The 20,832-nt window shown below is 49.7% G+C and overlaps 9 protein-coding genes across 9 annotated transcripts; 3 read left to right on the top strand and 6 right to left on the bottom strand.

The window, feature by feature from the left end:
- Positions 1–667: 667 nt before the first annotated feature.
- cap2 (F-actin-capping protein subunit beta) lies at positions 668–1,794 on the top strand (the record flags this gene model as incomplete). The annotated part of the gene is made up of 5 exons (XM_057120616.1): positions 668–696; positions 837–1,216; positions 1,285–1,554; positions 1,618–1,665; positions 1,721–1,794. The coding sequence occupies 5 exons, from the start codon at positions 668–670 to the stop codon at positions 1,792–1,794; spliced, it is 801 nt and encodes a 266-aa protein (XP_056970171.1).
- Positions 1,795–2,088: 294 nt separating this feature from the next.
- N7484_010228 (mediator of RNA polymerase II transcription subunit 11) lies at positions 2,089–2,685 on the bottom strand (the record flags this gene model as incomplete). The annotated part of the gene is made up of 1 exon (XM_057120615.1): positions 2,089–2,685. One exon carries the CDS (start codon positions 2,683–2,685, stop codon positions 2,089–2,091), a length of 597 nt encoding a protein of 198 aa, XP_056970170.1.
- Positions 2,686–3,713: 1,028 nt separating this feature from the next.
- Positions 3,714–6,221, top strand: N7484_010227 (putative transcription initiation factor TFIID subunit; the record flags this gene model as incomplete). The annotated part of the gene is made up of 5 exons (XM_057120614.1): positions 3,714–3,962; positions 4,024–4,162; positions 4,218–4,261; positions 4,313–5,127; positions 5,180–6,221. 5 exons carry the CDS (start codon positions 3,714–3,716, stop codon positions 6,219–6,221), a joined length of 2,289 nt encoding a protein of 762 aa, XP_056970169.1.
- A 590-nt stretch (positions 6,222–6,811) lies between these two features.
- Positions 6,812–8,444, bottom strand: ppe1 (putative ribosomal protein/carboxylic ester hydrolase (Ppe1); the record flags this gene model as incomplete). Its single annotated transcript, XM_057120613.1, has 5 exons — positions 6,812–7,014; positions 7,073–7,326; positions 7,395–7,485; positions 7,541–8,076; positions 8,254–8,444. The coding sequence occupies 5 exons, from the start codon at positions 8,442–8,444 to the stop codon at positions 6,812–6,814; spliced, it is 1,275 nt and encodes a 424-aa protein (XP_056970168.1).
- An 847-nt stretch (positions 8,445–9,291) lies between these two features.
- N7484_010225 (DUF2417 domain-containing alpha/beta hydrolase) lies at positions 9,292–10,943 on the top strand (the record flags this gene model as incomplete). The annotated part of the gene is made up of 2 exons (XM_057120612.1): positions 9,292–9,459; positions 9,513–10,943. The coding sequence occupies 2 exons, from the start codon at positions 9,292–9,294 to the stop codon at positions 10,941–10,943; spliced, it is 1,599 nt and encodes a 532-aa protein (XP_056970167.1).
- A 638-nt stretch (positions 10,944–11,581) lies between these two features.
- Positions 11,582–13,718, bottom strand: npl4 (nuclear protein localization protein 4; the record flags this gene model as incomplete). The annotated part of the gene is made up of 4 exons (XM_057120611.1): positions 11,582–11,842; positions 11,897–13,361; positions 13,426–13,556; positions 13,620–13,718. The coding sequence occupies 4 exons, from the start codon at positions 13,716–13,718 to the stop codon at positions 11,582–11,584; spliced, it is 1,956 nt and encodes a 651-aa protein (XP_056970166.1).
- Positions 13,719–14,309: 591 nt separating this feature from the next.
- On the bottom strand, positions 14,310–15,276 carry pst2 (putative NADH-quinone oxidoreductase Pst2; the record flags this gene model as incomplete). The annotated part of the gene is given in 5 exon segments (XM_057120610.1): positions 14,310–14,466; positions 14,482–14,576; positions 14,641–15,037; positions 15,096–15,181; positions 15,250–15,276. The coding sequence occupies 5 exon segments, from the start codon at positions 15,274–15,276 to the stop codon at positions 14,310–14,312; spliced, it is 762 nt and encodes a 253-aa protein (XP_056970165.1).
- Positions 15,277–16,124: 848 nt separating this feature from the next.
- Positions 16,125–16,889, bottom strand: yth1 (cleavage polyadenylation factor RNA-binding subunit YTH1; the record flags this gene model as incomplete). Its single annotated transcript, XM_057120609.1, has 1 exon — positions 16,125–16,889. One exon carries the CDS (start codon positions 16,887–16,889, stop codon positions 16,125–16,127), a length of 765 nt encoding a protein of 254 aa, XP_056970164.1.
- Positions 16,890–18,303: 1,414 nt separating this feature from the next.
- Positions 18,304–19,372, bottom strand: N7484_010221 (uncharacterized protein; the record flags this gene model as incomplete). The annotated part of the gene is made up of 3 exons (XM_057120608.1): positions 18,304–18,896; positions 18,965–19,082; positions 19,142–19,372. The coding sequence occupies 3 exons, from the start codon at positions 19,370–19,372 to the stop codon at positions 18,304–18,306; spliced, it is 942 nt and encodes a 313-aa protein (XP_056970163.1).
- Between the last annotated feature and the right edge of the window lie 1,460 nt (positions 19,373–20,832).

Genomic DNA, 20,832 nt, shown 5'->3' with positions numbered 1-20,832 from the left:
GGGATCCTTTTATATCATCAGCTACGAAGGCGATACAAACTTGGAAAGCTTGGATTATGAAAATAGCATTGCCAAGTCTCACATTAACAGCACATGCTCCATAAATCAAGTGTTGCACGTCAAAAATCCAAGCTCTGTAGGCATCTAACCGTCCAGGTGCGCCACATTTAAGATTCATGCATACTGTACATCTAAGGTCAAAAGCAAAGGTCGGCTATAGGTGACATATAAACCTAGGCCTCGAATCATCAGAGTTCGTTACACTTTGAACCTTAGGGTAATCAGATACCTAGTGGAAGATTCGTGTACAGTAATAGAAAATCCCAAGGTTGTCGTTGAGCTATTTGGGTCGCTGAAATATATAAGACCGATACCCGAGCACAGCGTCGCACTTGACAGGCCTCGAATCAAATAATTATTGGATGATAACATTAATGGTTAGGTTGATGTTTGCAATACTTAGTTCAAGAATAATTTCATTGCAAGGGCTTGATCAATACAAATGAATCCTCCACGTAGACATCTCGCAATTATCAAATTGTATGCAAGGTGGATCCGTGATATAGATCGCTTACTGCAACAGCCGCCTCAGCACGGCGCACGCACCTCCTCCCATCAACATCCGCGAGCATCATCAATAGACAAACCTCCCATTCCCTCTCCCACCATGGCTGATGCACAGTTTGACAGCGCGCTGTAAGTAATATGCACATGTTCGATATTTCATTTATATGTTTCTCCTGAGGACATAGTCTACAAGCGACCCAAGTTCCTCCGCAATCCGATCCCCAATAGCAACCCCGCCCCATGCACTGAGCTGACCACTTTCCTTCCAGCGACCTCCTCCGCCGTCTGAACCCGCATGATACCAAGGCCAACCTCCAGGCCATCACAACAATTGTACCTGATCTTACTGAAGATCTCCTCTCCTCTGTAGACCAGCCTTTGGAGATTCGCCAATGCAAGCAGTCCAACCGGGATTACCTTCTCTGTGACTACAACCGTGACGGAGATAGCTACCGATCACCATGGAGCAATGAATTTGATCCCCCGCTGGAGGATGGCACTGTCCCCAGTGAGCGTGTGCGCAAGCTGGAGGTCGCGGCCAATGACGCCTTTGATGTTTACCGGGAGCTCTACTACGAGGGTGGTGTCGGAAGTGTGTACTTTTGGGACCTGGATGATGGATTCGCTGGGGTGATCCTTCTGAAAAAGGGTATGTTCTTTCTCGGACGGTGATAGAAACATGCCAAAGCAGTGGTAGCTAATGATTGCATCTCCCAGGGGTAACGCCCGGTTCCCAGAGCTCGGGCGCCTGGGACAGCATCCACGTCTTCGAGGCCACCGATCGGGCTCGCATGTCCCACTACAAACTGACCAGCACAGTCATCCTTCACCTATCCAACGAAAGTCCGGCCCTCGGCGAGATGGACCTGAGCGGCAACATGACTCGCCAGATTGAAGTGGATCTGCCCGTGGAATCGGATGCCAGCCACGTCGCAAATGTGGGCAGACTAGTGGAGGATATGGAGTTGAAGATGCGAAATTTGCTACGTACGTCCTTTTCATTCATGGATGAAACGGTGGTCATTGGCTGACATTACTGTGATTTTTCAGAGGAGGTTTACTTTGGCAAGGCTAAGGATGTTGTTGGCGAGCTTCGGAGTGAGTGGTCCTCCTACAATGGTTGCAATCCTGTGCTAATGTGATCATCTATTAGGCCTTGCACCACTTTCGGAGACAAATCGGGACCGCGCAACACAATTGGAGATGATCAAGTCCATGCAGAAATAGAACTTTTCTTGCAATCTTGACACCACAAATGGCTCTGGGAGCCCGTGATAAACGTCTCATCGGTCTTTCTTTAGTTGTCTTTGCATATCTTTACTCTCATCAATATGTTCGCTCTGTCATATACGAATCAGCTCGATTCCATCTCTATATAGTAAGCGCTCTTCCAGCGCATATTGCAGCTGTGATCCTGCCTCATCTCTCGTGCCATTACCGTTTGGAATTTGGGGGGTATCAAAGTAAATCGCAAATTCAACCCTACTCCTTTCTCATAACCCAAAAGCGGATACACCTGGATTAATCGACCTCCATCTGCTCTGCATTCCGACTTGGCTTGTCAGAGCGCTGCGAGCCCGAAGACCCGTCCAATTGCTCAACAAACTGCCGTGCCGATGCCCACAGCTCTGCCTCTTTATCTTTCCCGACGGTGTCCTTCCGACTGTTTAACCAACTAATGTCAAGAGGGTTGGCGGCGGCGCCCGATCCAGCGCTAGCTCCAGCTCCACCCGCACCTGCGCCGGTCGCATCGCCTGTGCGAGAATTTGTTTCAGGTCTCAATACTGAAGCTTCTTCCAGAGCGTGGGCCTGGCGTCGGAGACGCACGTCAATGGAGGATAGGAGGGCGAAGTACTGTGCAGTGGCTTCTTTGAATTGGGTCTTGTGTGATTCGAGAGAGCCGTTGTGGAGGGGTGCAGATGAGTCTGGTTTCATATTCGTTAGAGCTTGAATCCCAAGCCCAGCGGAATGGATCAATTTGGCAACGTCCTTCAATCCCGCAGCCTGGTTAGTATGCCATTTTCGAGCTCGGGGAAGCTTGTGTACCTGGTCAATATCATTCAGTTGACGGATACGATCCGCAGAGCTAAATGTTTGGGTCTGTGTTGGGTCCGCCATGTTTTGCTGTTAAAAACATCCACAGAGAGACTGGGTGTATTTGCCTCTTTGCAGGAATGTCCAGGTCCGATTCAACGCTTGATTGCAAATGAAGCAATTAAGGTGAAGCTGGAAGCATCACGTGGAGAATCTGGGGGAGGAAGGCGGTGGAATAGTGCCAGATGCGGCGTTCCGATCCATTGGGATATCAAAATCACTCCTCGTTGTACCTCTTCATCACGACCTCGTGCTGTGTCATCTCCTTCACTCAATTTATAGCTATACATGTTCTATCTGAGAAACGATCTTCCTTACACCCACCTTCCACTGGCACCCATCCTATTTGATCACCATGTCTGCGCCTGGCGGCGCCCCTAGCCCTGTACCGCGCAGCGGCAGTATGGGCCCTGGTGCAAATGGCAGCGGAATGCCCATGAACTCCCAGCAACCTTTGTCTGGTCCACCAGTGCATCCCCCACCAACTCCAGGCCCACCTCCTCCGCAGAGTGGTGCCATGTCTCAACAAAACCTGAACCAAATTGTGAGTAACATCTCGTATACAATCTGCATCCAGTCTACCAGGAGGTTGGATTGCGTCTTATGCTTTTCTTGCCCATGATGATTGAAATTTATCGATTCCATCATCTCTATCGTCTTCCGTCTTCACCATGTACACGTTCTCTTTCTTGGGAATATGAGCTTCAATCCCATTAAGCCAGGCCCCTTCCAGACAGTGTGGTGTCTATGAGATTGCGCTAGTGACGGATGTCATTTTCCCTATGAGGAGTGAAGCTTTGTTTATAAACGAAGTATAGGATGCTGGAAAGAGACGAAGCGTGTCTTCTGGCCACACCCTTTTAGAATAGGGTATCATATGGCTTCGTGATTTGACGCAACGCGCCTCACAATTTCGATCTTCGCATTTCCTCTCACTTTCCTCTCTTCATGTTTTTTTTTTTCAGTCATCTTTTTGTTATTTTTCCCTTTTTCTCATCCTTATCCCCATTTCACCCAAAGTCATCACATTATCATCATCGCCTTGCCAAGTTATGGCTCGAAAGTCCCAAAAGAAAGGTCGCCAGGACGTGCCAAAGGGCGAAAAGGGCAAAAAGGGCACTGCTGCACTCCCAATATACCAGACCGCTGTTGAGGATGAGTCCTCGCAGCCCGAGCAGCAGTCACAGCCATCACAGCCCTTGCAGTCCTCGCGGCCCGAGAAGACAGAGACCAATCTGGCCGTGGGGCTCCAGTCTACTCTGACGACTTTCTTGGCCGAAACTCCCTTTGGAAGCGAGACTGTCTGTTCCGTGGTTTTTTGTCACGTCTGAGCTGCCTAGCTAATTTCGTGGTTCTATGCAGGTCATTGATTATTTAGCCAAGAAAGGCTATAGCCGCACAGAGGCCATGCTCCGGATGGAATCGGCGAACCAAGAGATCGATGGTCGACCCCTCCCTCCTCTTGGCGAAGATGCTCGCCCCAAGTTTAAGCAGGGATTCGGTAAGTAGTCTTTAGCACCTCACACGGCATAACGGCATTCTAACGCGCTATCTAGATCTTCTGAAGACATGGGTTGAGGAAAACCTCGATCTTTACAAGGTCAGTAACATTCAAGCCCTCTAGTCAAACGCTGTGCTGATAGCAATCTAGCCGGAACTCCGTCGAGTGCTGTGGCCACTCTTTGTTTATTCCTTCTTGAACATGATCACCTCTTTCTACCCACAAGATGCGAAGCAATTCTTCGAGACAAACAAGAACATGTTTCTGCCAGAACATACGGATGACATTCGGGTCTTCGAACCCATCAGTCTCCCAGAGCATGTCCAGGCCAATTCAGTAGCCAAACTCTACCGCACTAACAAGTACCGCATTGTCCTCAGCAATCCTGCATACACCAATCTTCTGCAGTTCCTTGAAAGCAAGGAAAAAGAAGGAGGATCGGTGATGAACGCAATTCTGAGCAGCTTCTGCACTGTCAAGACCATGGACCGCGCCGCCGATGATAGGTTCAGTTTTGCTACGATGCTCGGTCAGATCGGAGCAGGCCAGTCTTTTCCTGCCGAGGACGAGGGTATCCCCGGTCATCATCCCGGCTCGGCTTACACTGGTGATAATCCAGCCATGGCAGGTACTCTGCCTCGACTTCGTCTCGGAAAGATGCCAATGGAACCAGCTTTGGAGGAAGACGTGCGTGCTGAACTCGCCGACGAGGATGCCAAGGAAGCTCCTGTTCCCGGGCGTAACACTCTTGTTCAAGAGTTCGATCAGATGATCAAGAAGGAAGAAGATGACGAAGCCCCCACCCGCGCGGACATCCCTTTTCCCCCTTCAACTGCTCGGGACGTGCGCATGGAGGTTATGAAAGTCAAGGAAAACCGCGATCGGTACAAGATCGAGGGACGCACTGGTGGCGTGGGCCCTGGTGTTAGCGTGTGCATGTTCACTTTCCACAACACTTATGACGGGTGAGTCCCCTAGCCTCGATTTGATGTGCCTAAAATGCTGACAGATCCGCAGGGCAAACTGCCTTGACTTTTCCGACGACAATGTTCTCGTGGCTGCCGGGTTCGAACAGTCATATATTCGTGTCTGGACTCTCGATGGCAACAATATTGAAGCCGCGTACCCTGAAATGGATGACCAACCCCCTGCTAATTCCCGTCGCTTGATTGGCCACTCCGGCCCTGTTTATGCGGTAGCCTTCCAACCCTCAGCTACGCGCGCCGAGAACGTGGACCCTGATGACTATGTGCCTACCAATGCCCGTTTCTTGCTCTCGTCTTCTGCGGACAAGACCATTCGACTTTGGTCTCTTGATACCTGGCAATGCATGGTTGTTTACAAGGGTCACGATCGACCTGTCTGGGACTTGTGTTGGGGACCATTTGGTCACTATTTCGTTTCAGGTGGGTCTGACCGGACAGCCCGCCTCTGGGTTACAGATCATATTCGTCAGCAGCGCATCTTTGTTGGCCACGAGCAGGATGTGGATTGCGTGTGCTTCCACCCCAACTCTGCGTACATCTTCACTGCTAGCTGTGATCACACGGTTCGGATGTGGGCCGTCACTACCGGAAACGCGGTGCGTATGTTTACCGGTCATACTGGCAACATCACCGCCATGGAGTGCAGTCGCGACGGGAAGATCCTTGCCTCTGCCGATGATCAGGGCTCGATTTTCCTGTGGGATCTGGCCCCTGGACGACTGCTGAAACGTATGCGTGGACACGGAAAGGGCGGGATCTGGTCTCTCAGCTGGAGTGTCGAGTCGACTGTGCTCGTTTCGGGTGGTGCGGACGGAACTGTTCGGATTTGGGACGTGACTGGCCCCCAAGACGCGAACCAAGCTCGGGCGGTTGGCGAAGGCTCTGGTGCTGCCAAGATCGATCCCAGTAATGCCCCTGCGGGGACCGCGGCTCAGAGCAAGAAGAAGAAGGGCAAGGATGTCGTGGTGACTCCAGATCAAATCAGTGCCTTCCCGACCAAGAAGACCGCCGTGTACAAAGTCAAGTTCACCAACATGAATCTGGTTGTGGCTGGAGGTGCATACCTCCCCTAGAACGGGCCTCTCGGGCTTCTCGACCACGCGGTTCCGTCGTCCCACACATCTATTTTATTCGGCGCAAATACCCCCGGTTCTTCACTGCATATCTTCTTTAATTTGCCTGAGCTTTCCCTTCTTTGATATCGAATGTTTCGTTGTCTCTTCCGGAATTTCATTGGCGTTCATGGTTGACGGTGGTGCGGATTCTCCACATTGGTATTGTTCAAAAGCCCTTGCATATCTTACCATGGCACCTAATGGTTGCCAACCCCTATGATGACCTCCAAAATGTATTTCTTACCCCAATATTTGCAAGTTGCTCCAAGTTTGAGCGATATGTAAGTTCCAGTGACTATCTATTTAAGCCATTTCAGAATGTTCAGACAGTATGACTACCGGCTCCCGTTGTCAAACAGCGGTGGATGTAATGTTCGTGTCTGTCAGATTATTCTCTATAATTGACCTTGACTTAGCCCCAAAGGACTGGCTTGATAACAATATTAAACTACAGATTGGGTAGGCGACCTCATTGATCGTCGGGTATACAATGCGACTTTGACTACCAATCCATTCCTCGATATGTGGACTAGTTATCACATTCGTATCTACTTGAATTGTCCATTGATGGTAGCGCCGATCCCTTTCTTCATTGCAGCGGCTGCTTGCATATCCCCTACTTTTGGTGGCAGCACCAAGGCACTGCGATCATTTCGTTTGTAAAAGTCGGCCAGTACCTGCGCCGTCTTGGCCGGTTGATCCTCTTGCACAAAATGGCCTGCTTCAGGAAAGACTTGCAGTTGGTATTTCCCTGTCGGGCAAGTTAGCAGGGACTCTTCCACAGGGCAAAAGCGCAGATAGTTGGATACCTTGCATTTGTCCAATCATGAGTTCTTTATCCAGCCTGTCTGTTCCTGCCAGGAGCAAGAGTTTTCCTCCTCGCGCCTCGAGAAACTTTTTACTCAAGCCAATAAACCAATTTTCCCAGAATGGTTTGGTCGCGGATAGATTGGTGCGCCAGACCCAAGGCCTGGAGGGATCAGCAGGTTGGGCTTCTTCATATATCAAAGAAGGGACAGAAGCCCGGGCAGAGGCGGTGTTTCGAATTGTTCGAGATCGGGTGCTGCAACTCGCATGATTTAGTGATTTGTCTAATTTGAATACGGAGAATGAAGAGAAAGGGATGCATACTGCCATTCAATTCCCGATTCCAGGGAGGGAAACCGGGTTGGTCGGGCGAGGAGGTATTTTTCCATGCTTTGGAGGGCATCCATAGCGGAACCTACATATTGATTAGGTCCAGAGATATCTGATTGTTTGCCAAGCAGAGGACTCACCCTCAACAACATCCAACACCGCATGAGCCAAGACCTTAGGGCCCAGCTCACCATTTTTCGCCACATCAGTAATGACAGCACCGCCAAGACTGTGACCCACGAGGACAATATCTGGCAATTGTTCCCATTTCATTCGCGCTTGGGTTTTGCGAACCGCATGCACGAGGTCCTTGCTCAAGGTTTCGAGGCTCAAATCCAATTCAATCTGACCTTCAGCTTCAGCTTGCGTAGCTGCTGCGATGGAAGGATTCTGATCATCAAAATCTGCCGGGTTAGACGTCATCGTTGTACGGCCATGTCCTCTTGCATCAATGGATAGGATTCCAGCCTCCGGAAGAATTTTCCGGATCTCCCCCGCGCATGTTGCGAATGAGAGGCCCGAAGAGCCTGCACCGTGATGCATCACGAAGAGTGGCCCAGAGTGACGTGGGGGAGTTAGGTAAACATGATGGATGATATGAAGATTTTCTGCTTCCTGGGGTAAGAATAGCTCCTGCTCAAAGAAGTCCGTCCACGCCAGTGATTGGGTTGATTGTCTGAAGGCAAATGTTAGCTAGTCCCGTCCAGACGCTTTGCTCTGAACTTCAGAGTTCCAGACATGCTCAAGGTATCCAAGCATCCTGCAACAAAACGTCAAAAAGCCAAAGAATAGAATAAAAATAAAAAATAAAAATAAAAACAAATGTAAACACAGAGCTGGAAGGTAGACTGACGGATTTCTTGTTCGGGCGAATAAATGTCTTGTCGGCGAAGGCACCAGCGTGCCTGTGGATGATAATGAGGAGGCTGAAGAGCTATCCTCATCTCGACTCTCATTGGGCATACCAATTGGGTCTGTTAGTGGTGCCTCTGGAGGTAACATGGCCAATCTGGATCTGACAAAGGATCTCTGGAGCTCGCTCATCGAGGGTGCGGGGCGAAGGACCCGAAGTCACAACTGCGGACTTGGGGTTTTGTAGGAAGAATCAGCCACGAAATGTAGTCCAAGTCGAGATTTGTGATGGCGAAAATACCTGGGGGCATCACTGTCCCCACTTGAATATTGAAAGGATGTAGACTGGGCGATTCATGCACGCCTTAGTTGGCTGGCTTAATTGAGAGCGCGACCATGCTGACTAAGAACCGGGACCTACGGTGAATACTTTAAGAGTCGCAACTTTGTATCTCGTTGCATGTCAGTCTTTCTACAATGGGCTTCAGGGCTTCTGCATGAAGGAGAATGTATAATCTGCTAATTACCCTACCCAAAGAATCCCTCTTCCCCGGAACAAGTAGTCTCTCTTATCTGATTCTCAGGGTCTTATTGGTGTTGTGTCCTCGATTCTATTGGCGTGGGGGAAAGGGCACCCGACTATGTATACACATCTTGGGACGGACTCCATCACTTGTATACAGTGACACTGTGTAAAAAATTGACTGTCTTGGAACGTAGCAGGAGCAGGCACCTTGAGTCAGGTTTCCACTCCATTCAAGGCCGCTGCTCGAACATGAAAATATTCTTCAGGAAAGAATCAGGATAAAAGGGTGGAAAGGGCGATTTGAAATGCGATAACAGCAGAGAGTAAAGGTTTCAAATGACGACGTGAGCCCTCCTTTGTCCAACGCCCTTTTCCTGTTCAGACTTGGATACGTCGAATGCATGACGTCATATTAAGGTTGTGGTGATCCCCCATACATCTATGGAGTTCCTGCGGGGGAAATCTTTCACCCAGAATTAATTTGAGAAAGCCCAGGCGTTGACGATGTCAAAGATGGCTTCCATATGGGGCCACAAAAATGACTATGCAGGCCACTCGCGTCAAGGTCCTGAGCGCGAGGATGACCAGAATGCGGGTGACCCAACACCTCACCCAACTGAGCGCACAAGATTGCTACCACCGGAGAACGTTCAGGGGTATCTGAGCCCTGACGATCCAGCTGTAAGTTGATGCATCGGAATATGAGTTACCCAGGGTCTAACCGGAGACATAAGGTATCACCTTATAATATATGGAGCGTGCGCGCTTTGCGTGCCGTGTCCCTTCTAGGTTTGGCCATCAGCTTTGTATGGTGGACATTTCTGTTAGTGTCCATCTTCGTTAGCCCGCCGTTGATGCACACTCGTGGCTCGGGATTTTTCGCATTTTCATACGTCACTCTCGCAACTGGATACTTGATGCTCGGCCTGCTTTTCTTCGCAGTACCTTCCAAGCCAATGACCATATGGGGAAGCGTTCTGACCGTATTACTTCTGGTGAATATGATAGTAATTCTGGCAGTGCCACGAATTCGACTTGAAGAAGGATGGGTGGGTATTGCATCCGTTGCCTGGGCATCTCTTATTTCCCTGTATCAAGTCATCCAGAACCGAGCTGTGGCTTGGGGCAAACGGGAAGAGGAAGAGAGACTCACCGGCCGTGAAGAGACCCGCCGTTCCCTGCGGGAGTGGCTGGCTGTGCTGGTCGAGATGGTCGTCCTGGTTGTCATGACCATCGCCACGGTCTTGTTCACTGCAACATTGACTCTTCGTTCCCGTGATGTATCACTTGAGCCTGCTGGTCAGCGTTATTCCGTTCATGGTGACGCATACCAAGTTCATCTGGCATGTGTGGGAAACCATACTGCAGAAAGTGCCGATGAACCTACCATATTACTCGAGGGTGACTATGGACCGGTGGAACACGGATTGCAACCGTTCATTGACGATGCATACCGTCATGGGGCTATAAGTCGATATTGCTACTGGGATCGACCAGGGCTAGGCTGGTCAGACAATGCTCCATCGCCACATTCAGCAGGCATGGCTGTAGATGCCCTCTCTGAGGCCTTGGCTTTGGCAGATGAGTCTGGCCCATGGGTTGTTGTCTCTGCTGGAGTCGGCAGTTTATATTCTCGACTCTTTGCAAGCCGCCGTCTTCTTGAAGTGAGCGGTATTTTCCTGATCGATCCCCTGCACGAAGCCTACTTAGATGACCTTGGAAAGCCAAGTCGAGGCTTTTTCCTGTGGCTTCGCGGTGTGGTCTCTCCACTAGGGCTTGATCGTCTGGCGGGCGCTCTGCTGCGTGGCCGCACCCGCGAGGATCGGGTAATCGGGCGGTCGGCCTACCAATCCGGCAAATTTATCAAGGCCAAGCTGCAAGAAAGTCTAGTTGCAGTCTCGATGACAGCAGCGGAAGTACAGTCTGCTCGCCATATCCAAATGGGGACCACGCCATTGGTGGTGGTGAGCTCTGGCCTTGAGGTTCGCGGTAATAAAGAGTGGGCAGAGCGCCAAGAGGATCTTTCTCATATCACGATGAGGCTCCTCTCCTGGGATGTTGTTCATGACGCTCCGCATGAGATATGGGCGGATGCGGAAGGGCGGAACGTCCTGGAACAGCGGCTGCGGGATATTGTGAAGGAAAGCAAGAAACCCCAGCCCTAGGTGGGTAAGATGATATGGTTCTTATGATTTTTTCTGAGCACTTCCTTGCCTGGCAATGATTGATAATAGTAGTTTTATGATAATAGATTGTGGAATATGACTTTTGATATTGTTCACGAAATCTCGAGGGACGAATCTTACTACTAAAGTGTAGAAAACTGGTTTTTGCATGCTTTGGATTCACCGCAGCCTGCCAGACACCTGGGTATATCTCGTGGCAGGAGCTTGGAAAACTCGTTGAAGCCAGCAGATCTATAACTACCTCTCTACGTGCCAGGCTCAGGTGGGGGTTAGACTACTATTCAGTTCGCTGAAAAGGGCAAAGATCCCCGGGTATTATGGACTCTAAAGCTATCAATCTACTATGCCTTGATAGAGAGCAGTTGATATGGTAAACAATCGGAAAAAAAACCCACGCTGCCACCAATCCCTTGCGTTTCTCCCGCTCACTACCAAACCGGCACCTTCGGGGGTCTTGTCGATTCCCGGAGGGGGGGATGAGGAAGCTTCATGCAAGCTGGCTTCGAGTTGCGAATTGCGGTCGGCCTTGATGGCCAGGAGTCCTGTGGATGGGACGAACCGAATCGAGCAAGGATGGTATGGTAAAAGGGGCCGAATAGCGAAGATAGAAACACCAGTCATTCTAGCCTAGTTCCCTTGAACCTTTTAGCAAGCTGTTCACCGTCGGACTTGGGGGACATGGAGCGAGGGGAATCAACGGCGGGCGAGTGGGGCCGCCGTTTGAGGTTCGCCGCCGTGGGCCAGGGGCGCTTAGGGGGCCGCTCACCACTCTCTTGAAGAATTGTCATCAAGGTTGCCCACCCGGGGGTATTCAGCAGCTGCATTCCATCGGCAGGGGAGTGAGTCGTGGCAACTCGGCAGAGAAGGCCTTCTTCGTCCTGTGATCCCAGAGGAGCTTAGTACTTGTAGTGAATCTGCCTGGTGAAACTGACCTTGTTAAATGTAGAAAGCCCGTGAAGGAAGCATAGGAGATGGAAATCGGATATGCCAAGGATCGCCTTGTCGGGATCCCCATGTGACATAAGCTTATCAGCCACATGTCGCAACTCTTGGCTTTGTCCGATGATTTCGCGGTTCGCGATGGGGAAGCGGCTGTTCGTGAAAACGGGTGTAGACTCAGTCGGGAAACCATGGGTGAGTGTCACCAAAAGGAATTCCACAGGGAAACTGGGTTTGGCATTTTCCTGTACACTTGCCCCATACTCGTTGATGCGACGGAAAAAGACTTCGGGGATATATCGTGTCTTGCTGCCGACATCTTCGTCTTCCTCCGACTGCACTAGCATGACAGAGGGATCCGCGGAAGGTTCGACGATATTGGCTCGCACCATTTCCACTGCTGAAACGCTGGCCTGGTATGAGCTCACAGCAATTGCTCCAGTCTCATCACCAGTCAGCACACATGTCACAAAATCAGAGCCAAACCGGCCCGAGCGACTCCATTTGGTTGCTTTAGGGTTCTGAGCCTGTAGGCGCGAAGCAAAAGCGATCTCCAGGGAGGAGAGATAGTAAGAGTCAATGTGACGCTTACACACCACAGAACCATCCCCCTGTCCCGCGTCAAGAAGATCTGTGAAAATGACACCGACTTTCTGCAGCCCACACATACGAGCCACTTCGTCTACCTCCTGCTCGTTATGCCAATCATGGAGAGTGACGCCGTCTATCTCACCCACCTGCGGGGGCTCATAAATTGCTTGAACAACCGCTTTGACGCCCAATGGCACTTCTTCGTATTCTTCATATGTTCCATAGAGAAAACCTAGGCGTTGAGCTCCAGATTGACGCCAGAAATCTAGTAACGAGTTGATCAAGTCGGGAGTGGAAAATTCAACGTGGTCAACCATACGGAACTCCTGGGGTTGTAAGCTGATCGCGCTGGGCTGGCACTTGCTGCAAATTCCTTCAGGCCATGGTGCGTGTCCTGATGGACAGTCATGTCGCACTCGGTAGAAGGGTTCGCTGAGTGGAGGCATGAAGGAACTGCCAGCTTCCGGTTTGTTGGTGGCGGCATTGATTTTGCGCAGGTATGAGTGGAAGGAGAGATGTTTAATCTTCTTTTCTGCCAGGTATTTCGCATCGTATGGCTCTATAGGCATGCAGTAGTCACACATGCCCCGAGGACCATGTTTGCACATCCGTAGATCCTGGTTTCGCTTAATTTTGCCATCCTTCTTATCCAGTAAGTTGTCCAGTGGTGATTGCTTGACAACGTCCCAGGGGTTCTTGATATTGACATTAGATGAGTCGGGCTGCGCGCGGATAGGGATGTTTTGCTCTATGGGGACCGACGTGCCATTCAGTCGGCGTTCAGTAGGGGTTGAGGTGTGTCCGTTGGAAGGGCCATTTTGCGATGTGGTGCAATCTTGGTACCCAACAAAAAGCTTGTCGCCATGTCTAGACACAATCATACAGATCAGTGGGAGATCTTCAGCCCTTTGGATAGGTCAATAACACTCACTTAAGGCCAACTTCTCCGATCGTAACGCCATCCAGGGCCTGGAGTTGTCTTTCTTCTCCACCGGTACCTATCGGCTTATTGGAGAGGGAGATAGAAGTTGGGTCTACTTCTGACGGGAGATGTTCAAGAATCTACATGGACAGCAATCTGGTTAGTGTCCTGTATATCTACAGGAAGAAAAAGGGTATAGGTACCTTCTGTTGCAGGGCTGAAAAGAGGTCGTCCGGCCTGGCCGTGATTCGAAATTGGCCGTTTCGACTCTCAAATCGTAAAAGGATTGGCTGAGTAGCCATTTCTGATCCAAAAGCGTGATGAAATTGAGAAGGTGAAGACACGTTGAAGCAGAGTAGTAGGTTGGAGAAAGTTATGGAAAGCAGGTCCAGCTGTTCTTAGAGCTTGCCCTGCACGTCACGTCACATCCCGCGGGCGGTATGGTTATCAGTAAACCATACTCCCCGCACAAACAGGCAGAACATACTGGTAATATTGATAATCTGATTACAATACCAAGGTCAACTAAGCAAATTTAACAATAATGTATAAAGAGGCCTATAACATACTTGCTACCAATAAAAAAAATGATTTTAGATATTTGAAAACAAAGAGGGAGTGAAGTACGAGTATTAGATTCTTTCCAATAAAATGAAAGCCCTCTTCACAACCAAGTGAAGTTGGACTCACAGGCTCAAGGTTTGTACACGGGAGAAGTACTATTATTTCAGCACAAAAGTTCTATATAACGAACAAATGTTCTTTCTCTAACTAAAATTCCCTCTAAGAAGGAGTGTCACAGATCCATATCATCATAATGTGAACGCCCTTTAAAACGCCCCCCAGAAAACCACAGAGAAAGGAAAGAAAACAGAAAGGAATTTGGTTTCCAGTTACATGACATTGCACTTCCTGGGCAATCCACATGGTCCTTCATTGCTCTTCTCTTTCACTGCAGGCTGGGTACCCTGCTGCTCCTGGGAGGGCTGCGCAGTATTCTTCGCAGCATCCCCCGCAGCGGGGGTCGAGGTCTCGGGCTTCGACTCGCCACTACCATGCAGTCACTGGTGGGCCTTGGCAACAGTCTCGTAGAAGGCCTTACCCTGGGCCTCAGCAATGGACAATTCGAGAGCTGTAGGCTGGCGGGAACCGTCGGCACCCTAAAACAAGCTGTGAGCATTGCGTTCTGAAGTAAAAGAAAAACAAGGTGTAAAGACTGCTTACAGCAAAGGTACCAGCACCCCAGGGGCTTCCACCGTGGATCTCCTCCAGGTTGGCTAGCTGGGCAAAGGTGTGCTTGTAGCCCAGAGGAACGTAGACGAAACCGTGGTGAGTGAGGGTGCTCATGGTGGAGATGGCAGTCGACTCCTGGCCACCACCGAGAGTACCGGTGGAGATGAAGAGACCAGCGTACTTGCCCCAGTAACCACCAGTGGCCCAGATAGAGCCAGTGGCATCCCAGAAGGTCTTCCACTGAGCAGGGAAGTTACCGTAACGGGTAGGGATACCGAACAGAACGGCATCGTACTGCAAAAGGTCGTTGGGCTGGCAAACGGGGTAGCTGGACTTGGCAGGGGCGTGCATCTTGGTCAGAATCTCTTCGGAGAGAGTCTCGTCGATCCTGGAGGAAGCGATTAGTAGGGAATTAAAGATAATTTCCTCGATAGACTATCGCATACTGATAAATGTCGGCCTTGCCACCAGCGGCCTCAATACCCTTCTGCTCAGCCTCGGCCAGCTTTTGGATGTGGCCATAGAGGGAGTACTGTTCGGAAGTGGGAAGGTCAGTCATTTTCCTCCATAGAAAGCCATTGAAGACTTCGAGGCACGTACGAAGACGATAGCGATCTTGGGAGCCATTGTGACGTATGCTTGGATTGGAGTAATGGGAAGAAGAATGGATTGGAGTAATGGGAAGAAGAATGGATGGGAAATGAAAAATCAATGGGGGGAAAGGAAAGCTTTATATGACCATCGACCCCGCGTCCAAGGGAAACTCCAACGGTACCTCCTGCGCCATAGTGTATTCTATGGCGCAGGAGGTACCAATGAGCAGAACAGCAAAGCTTCACGCAATCCAATCAGTCATAGATGACTGAGCACTGACGGCAATGATTGGTCAGTCCGGCTCCACTCGGCATTACGGGCTTTTTGTTGAGTCTGACCGATTTCTGACAAATGGCACGATAATCAATTTCTAGGATAATGATTATGCATTGTTGAATCAGCGCGTAATCAGCAAACCTGCGCAGATTCGGTGTGATTTTCAGTTGATCAACTCCATGGGGGAGTTTCTTCTCGCTCTGAATTGCATTTTCATGATGTCATGGACTCCTATGCGGATATTTTTGGGATTGCTTTCGAGGACGCCAAGTAGTACTAAGTGACCGGGCAATACGACCTTAGAACAGGCATGCAGGGACTGGACCAATTGGCTCTAGTAGCGGGGGCCATGAGACGCAGGGCCATACAATCAGATTAGATTGGAACCGTTGGTACACAAATCTGCCATTTAATTGGGGGGGTATCTTAGTACAGTTGAAACCAGTCCACTCCGGGACTGTTGACACCTTGGAATAGAATAATGAAATACAGCAAAAGAAAAAAAAAAAAAGACGAAGAAAAGAAGAAGAAATGAAACGACCCTCACACCATGCAAATGCAACTTGCAAGCCCGCAGAAAGTGGCTTTGTTTTTTGACCCCAGCGTCAGCCCCTACCTCGTCCCCGATACCGCCCTCGCATGAATCCACCGCCACGTCCACGCTCACTGCGCCATTCGCGCTCTCTTTCCTTCTCTCGCTCCTGCTCTTCTCGAATGAGTGTCCGCTCATGCTCGAGTTCTTCCTCCGTCTTCTCCGTTCGAATCGTAGGACGAGGGAGATTCTCCGTCCACCGAGGATGCGCATCGGGACACGCCTTGCCTTCTGGACAAAACCCGGCCAGGTAGAATAGACAGAGACGACGTCGAACGTGGCGCTTGGCGCAAAGAGGTCCAAGCTCACAGAAGCCTCGATCGTAGTGTTCACAGGGCGGTAGTCGAGCTTCTTCCCGGACGTGCTGGTAAAGACAATCGTCACCGTTGGGACAGTAACCCGACCGTGAGAATGATTGACATTCGGGCATACGGCGAAGATTATACTCATGCAAGTACTCGCACTTCACCCCCTTCTTGCAGAGACCCTTGAGGAAATGTTTGCACACCAAGGATCCGTGTGTGGTGGATGGGGCCAGACCGGAGGCGGTGGTAGTGGACGTGGTGACGCGAGAAGGGGTCGGGTGTCGGTCTGGGCAGGCTGGACCCAGTGGGCAATGTCCCTCGCCGTACGCCTTGCAGACAGGCACATCGCTGGCGAGGCCAAACCCAAAGCTTTTTCGTAGGAAGGGGGTGAAGGAAAAGTCATCGTAGCTTGGGTCACGCGTAGGCTCGGCGGATAGAATGCTTGCGGCGGCGCTGCGCACGTCGGCTGTCATTGTGATTTCGAAGGCAAAGCAGACAGCCGTACGCGAAGCGAAATGGTAGGTTGGAAGTGATATTCGCTTGTAAAACGTACTATACAGTCAATCTGAATAGTAGTGGGTGCTTCAGTCTAAGGACAAAAGGTGGCGTGGGGAGAGAAGTCCATGTCGAAGCCGATATGTTGCTGATCCAATCCCGCTTAGTAAGGATCTAGCTTTCCCGCAGGTTCTATAGAATCGCCACCAGAACTTGACGTTGGAATTGATAGAGTAGCTATACCATAGCAACATGTTCCTAAGTAATTAGCCCTGTTGGCTTTGGGTGAAACTCGTAATAGCAGCATTGTGAATAGACAAAGAAACAAGCAGGCTTTCTAGAGCCCATTGTAAGTTACGATAAAGCAGCACAATGGGAAACGGATTCAACAAGACTCGCGCAAATGCGATCCGTTGCTGACCAGAACAAGGTGTTTTTCCCTTGGTAAGTTTCTGAGACAGTACTTTATTCGGTATGGCGACGTCAGGAAGTAGAGAAGCAGTTGCTTCAACGGTAGGTTTCTGCGAACGATCAACGCCATTCGTACGCACACTAGGGCCAGGCGCGAGGCTAGGGCAGGCTACAATTCGTGACTTCCCTGCCTCTCTCGGCTGTAGCGAGGATCAATCCTACCAACCAGAGCTACGATGACGAGTACAGAGCTTATTTCAGTGGTATTTGCCAAGATCTCATGCAACAGAGCAAATGTCTTCTCCCAAATGATGGCGGTTATCTTGGCCACCGAGCCAGTTGCGCCCCCAATTGATGCCAATCTGATGACAAGTGACCCGTGGATACTATTTATTATGTCTTATGCGATCGCAGCTATTTCTGTGATCTGGAGAGTTGTGTTTTCCCTGCCTTCCATGATTGGACCGAGTCAGCTTGAACCCAGCATCAGCCCGCTAGCGACTGGCATGCCGTTGAAAGGATCCGAGAGTTCTATACACAGCTCTTGTGTCAAAGGGAATTTCGCATTCACTGCCGTATGCTTCTTTATGACACTTCTAGGGACACATGCTTTTGGAGTGCTACTGCCGGACATTCCCAAAGGGTTTCATTGGTCTTAGACCAAGATATGTGTTCTTGATGCCAGTACATTCAATCATGTTTTTTCAGATCAATGTTTAGCATACTTTTTGGCTTACCAGTTTCCACATGTGCTGCCACTTCGATCTGGTATCATTCTGGTATCTCTTTTTATTCTACTTCCAGCTGTGATACAATTTCTTGATCGCAAGAAGGATTGAAGAACTTTGTGAAAGATTAAAATCTCATGCAGATCAACGCATGGTTGACGCTTATAGAATGTCTGTACATTCTAGTCGCAGAAAACCAACATTGCTCTACGTATGAGCTCTGCAGGTACTAGCATGCCAAACGCTGAATATCCTAGTTATGATGCTGGAAGGCAAGCTGTTGGTCCATCAAATCTCGCACCATTTGATCCATTGATCGCCATTTCATTTTCAAATCGGCTTCGGCTCTACTGCAGTCGGTCAACACACAAGGCAAAAATGGGTTGCCCTTCATATCTGCGGCGATCCTTGTATGTAAATCTGGGTAAGCTTGATGAACTATCTCTGCTACCTCCTTCCAAGTCACTTTGTTTGGCGCCAGAAGATAAGACGACCCGTCAGGTATTTTAGGACTCAAAGCTTTAACATGAGCCTCGGCCACATCCTGGATATGCACACAATTAAGGCTTGTGGCTTGCGTGCTGCTCATGATGGTTTGCCAGAAGCCCTCATTGGATGTTAATCTTATTTCCTCGGCGTTCGTTTGCATGTAGTTGTGCCCGAATGTAAACCCCGGGTGCAATACCACTATGCTATAGTGCGGGCGTTGATCCTTCCGAAATTTCCACGTTGCCTTGTTAGCAAGCAACTTGGAAGCATGGTATAGATTCAAGGCTGTTGCAGTGGGATTTTCAGCGACAGTGAAATCCGCGGCCTCGTCCACCTCCAGGTTCCAATTATTGTCCTCTAACATTGAGTTAACTTTTATTCTCCGGGAGAGCCTCGGTGCCTAGCTTGACCAAAAAACTACGAACCTTTAACGATGCCGCCGGGAAAGCGGCCAAGTGGAAGCAATGATGCGAGAGACGATGTGACCACAACCTTCTTGACACTTGAAACATTGGCAGCCTCTCGAAACACAGCTGTGATCATCTTCACAGCGGGAGTGAAAAATTGTTTCTTTTCAGTGTGATGGGGAAGGGGGAGGCCACATGGATAACGTAGTCAGCCCCTTCTAGCTGCCCTGCAAATTCCGCTTCGTTGGTCAAGTCAGAAACAATGACATATTCCACTTGCTGGCTGTATTCCGAAAGCAAATCTTCCAGCTTCTTACACGGTCTTCGAAGACAAAGTCGCAATCGATATCCACTCTTCAGTGCTTCCAATGCAGTGGCACTTCCAATAAACCCAGATGACCCGGTAATGAAGATCAATTCGCCCATTATAGCGTGATTTGAAGAGAGAAATTTCGGATCAGAAAATGCGTGCGACTAGGAAGGCGCAAGGGGAATCAGTTCTTCAAATATTGAGGAAGAAGCTAAGAATACTAGAGGGTCTGCTTTTATATCTGAATTCGTAACCGAACTGAGCGGGGAACATCTTAAAAGGATGTCTGTATCCACCCCACCTTAAGGCGGGTTAAAAGGCCTGATCACTTTTCACTCTGTAAACCGCGCCTAGGGCTCGGGGTGTCAATATGGATCATATCACGCTTCAAGGGAGTATCCCTCAATGTTGAGGGAATTTTCCCAGCCCAGATGTTGTCGTAATGGTGGCATGGATTGGACCATCAAAATGACGTGATCAACTAAGCCCCGGGGGCTCAAAAAAATATGGGTACTCCATTGGCCAAGAGTGTTGTGTGTGTCTGACCTGATGAGAGTCAATCTCGGCGTATTGAAATGATTGATGGATGCCTGAGAGCAAGGTTATTAAAAATGGTGTCACAGGCATGGGATGTCCAGCACTACCGACCTCAGTACGGAGCTCCGGAGGAGAGTCAAGTCCAATCCTTTGCCTTGAAGTCCATTTTGGTGTCAAGTTTACCACAAGCCGCACTGTGAGTGGTGACACACGACCAACCCCAATGTATATATAATAGCTGATCCGGGTAGCAAAGGTCAATGAGCAGGCGGGTACTTCACGATACCGCTATACTACGGTCGCCTGAACGTAAGCGCTTGCGCGGTGTACCAGGTTTTTGCTTCCCAGAGTGTGGTATGAAATCACCAGCGGTGGGTACATAAAGAAGTCTCATGCCGACATATGTTAATCGTTGCTATGACTTGAATATTGTGTTTTTCTTCAAGGAAGGCGAATTGACACGTGGAATTTTTCACCACATTGAATATCATGCGACCACATTGTGGATTGCAGTGGCTGACTGTCATGCACGGCGTTGAGTATGGGCAAGTACAGGATAATACTCTCTATGGAAACGAAGGATTTGACTTCTTTGCGAAGCCAGAGCCGCAGGTCTGAAGAGAGCAATAGTCTGATTGAGTCGGCCGAACAATGGGAGGTCACACAGAGAAAAATGGGCGTTGCATTTTATAAGGGAGCCTTTCTGGGATGGCCTTGGAAACCCAAAGGACACTAATTGGTATGTTGACGTTGGTGTCACAGCAGAAAAAAAAAAAAAAAAAAAAAAAAGGGCACCTAGTCTCAGCATTGGCCAACGTGCTTACAACTGTTCGCAGCCAATTCGTTGACTGGCAATTGTTTCGCGTGACTGGCTTGTCACTTGCATGAGATATTTCGCGGGGGAGCAGGGGCTGGCCGCATTCCCCGGAGCACCGCCTCATCCTGGATATTCTCGACCAATCATTTTCCACTGCACGCGATCCGAGTTGGAGAAAGGGAGAAAAAAGAAAAGCACGAAAAAAAGCAAACATCGTCCCAG

The sequence above is a fragment of the Penicillium longicatenatum genome (genome assembly GCF_028827895.1).
Source record: "Penicillium longicatenatum strain IBT 33135 chromosome Unknown contig_6_segment0_segment0, whole genome shotgun sequence".
NCBI lineage: Eukaryota > Fungi > Ascomycota > Eurotiomycetes > Eurotiales > Aspergillaceae > Penicillium > Penicillium longicatenatum.
The sequence above is the reverse complement of the archived record's forward strand: the minus strand, read 5'-3'. Positions and strand labels throughout refer to the sequence as shown.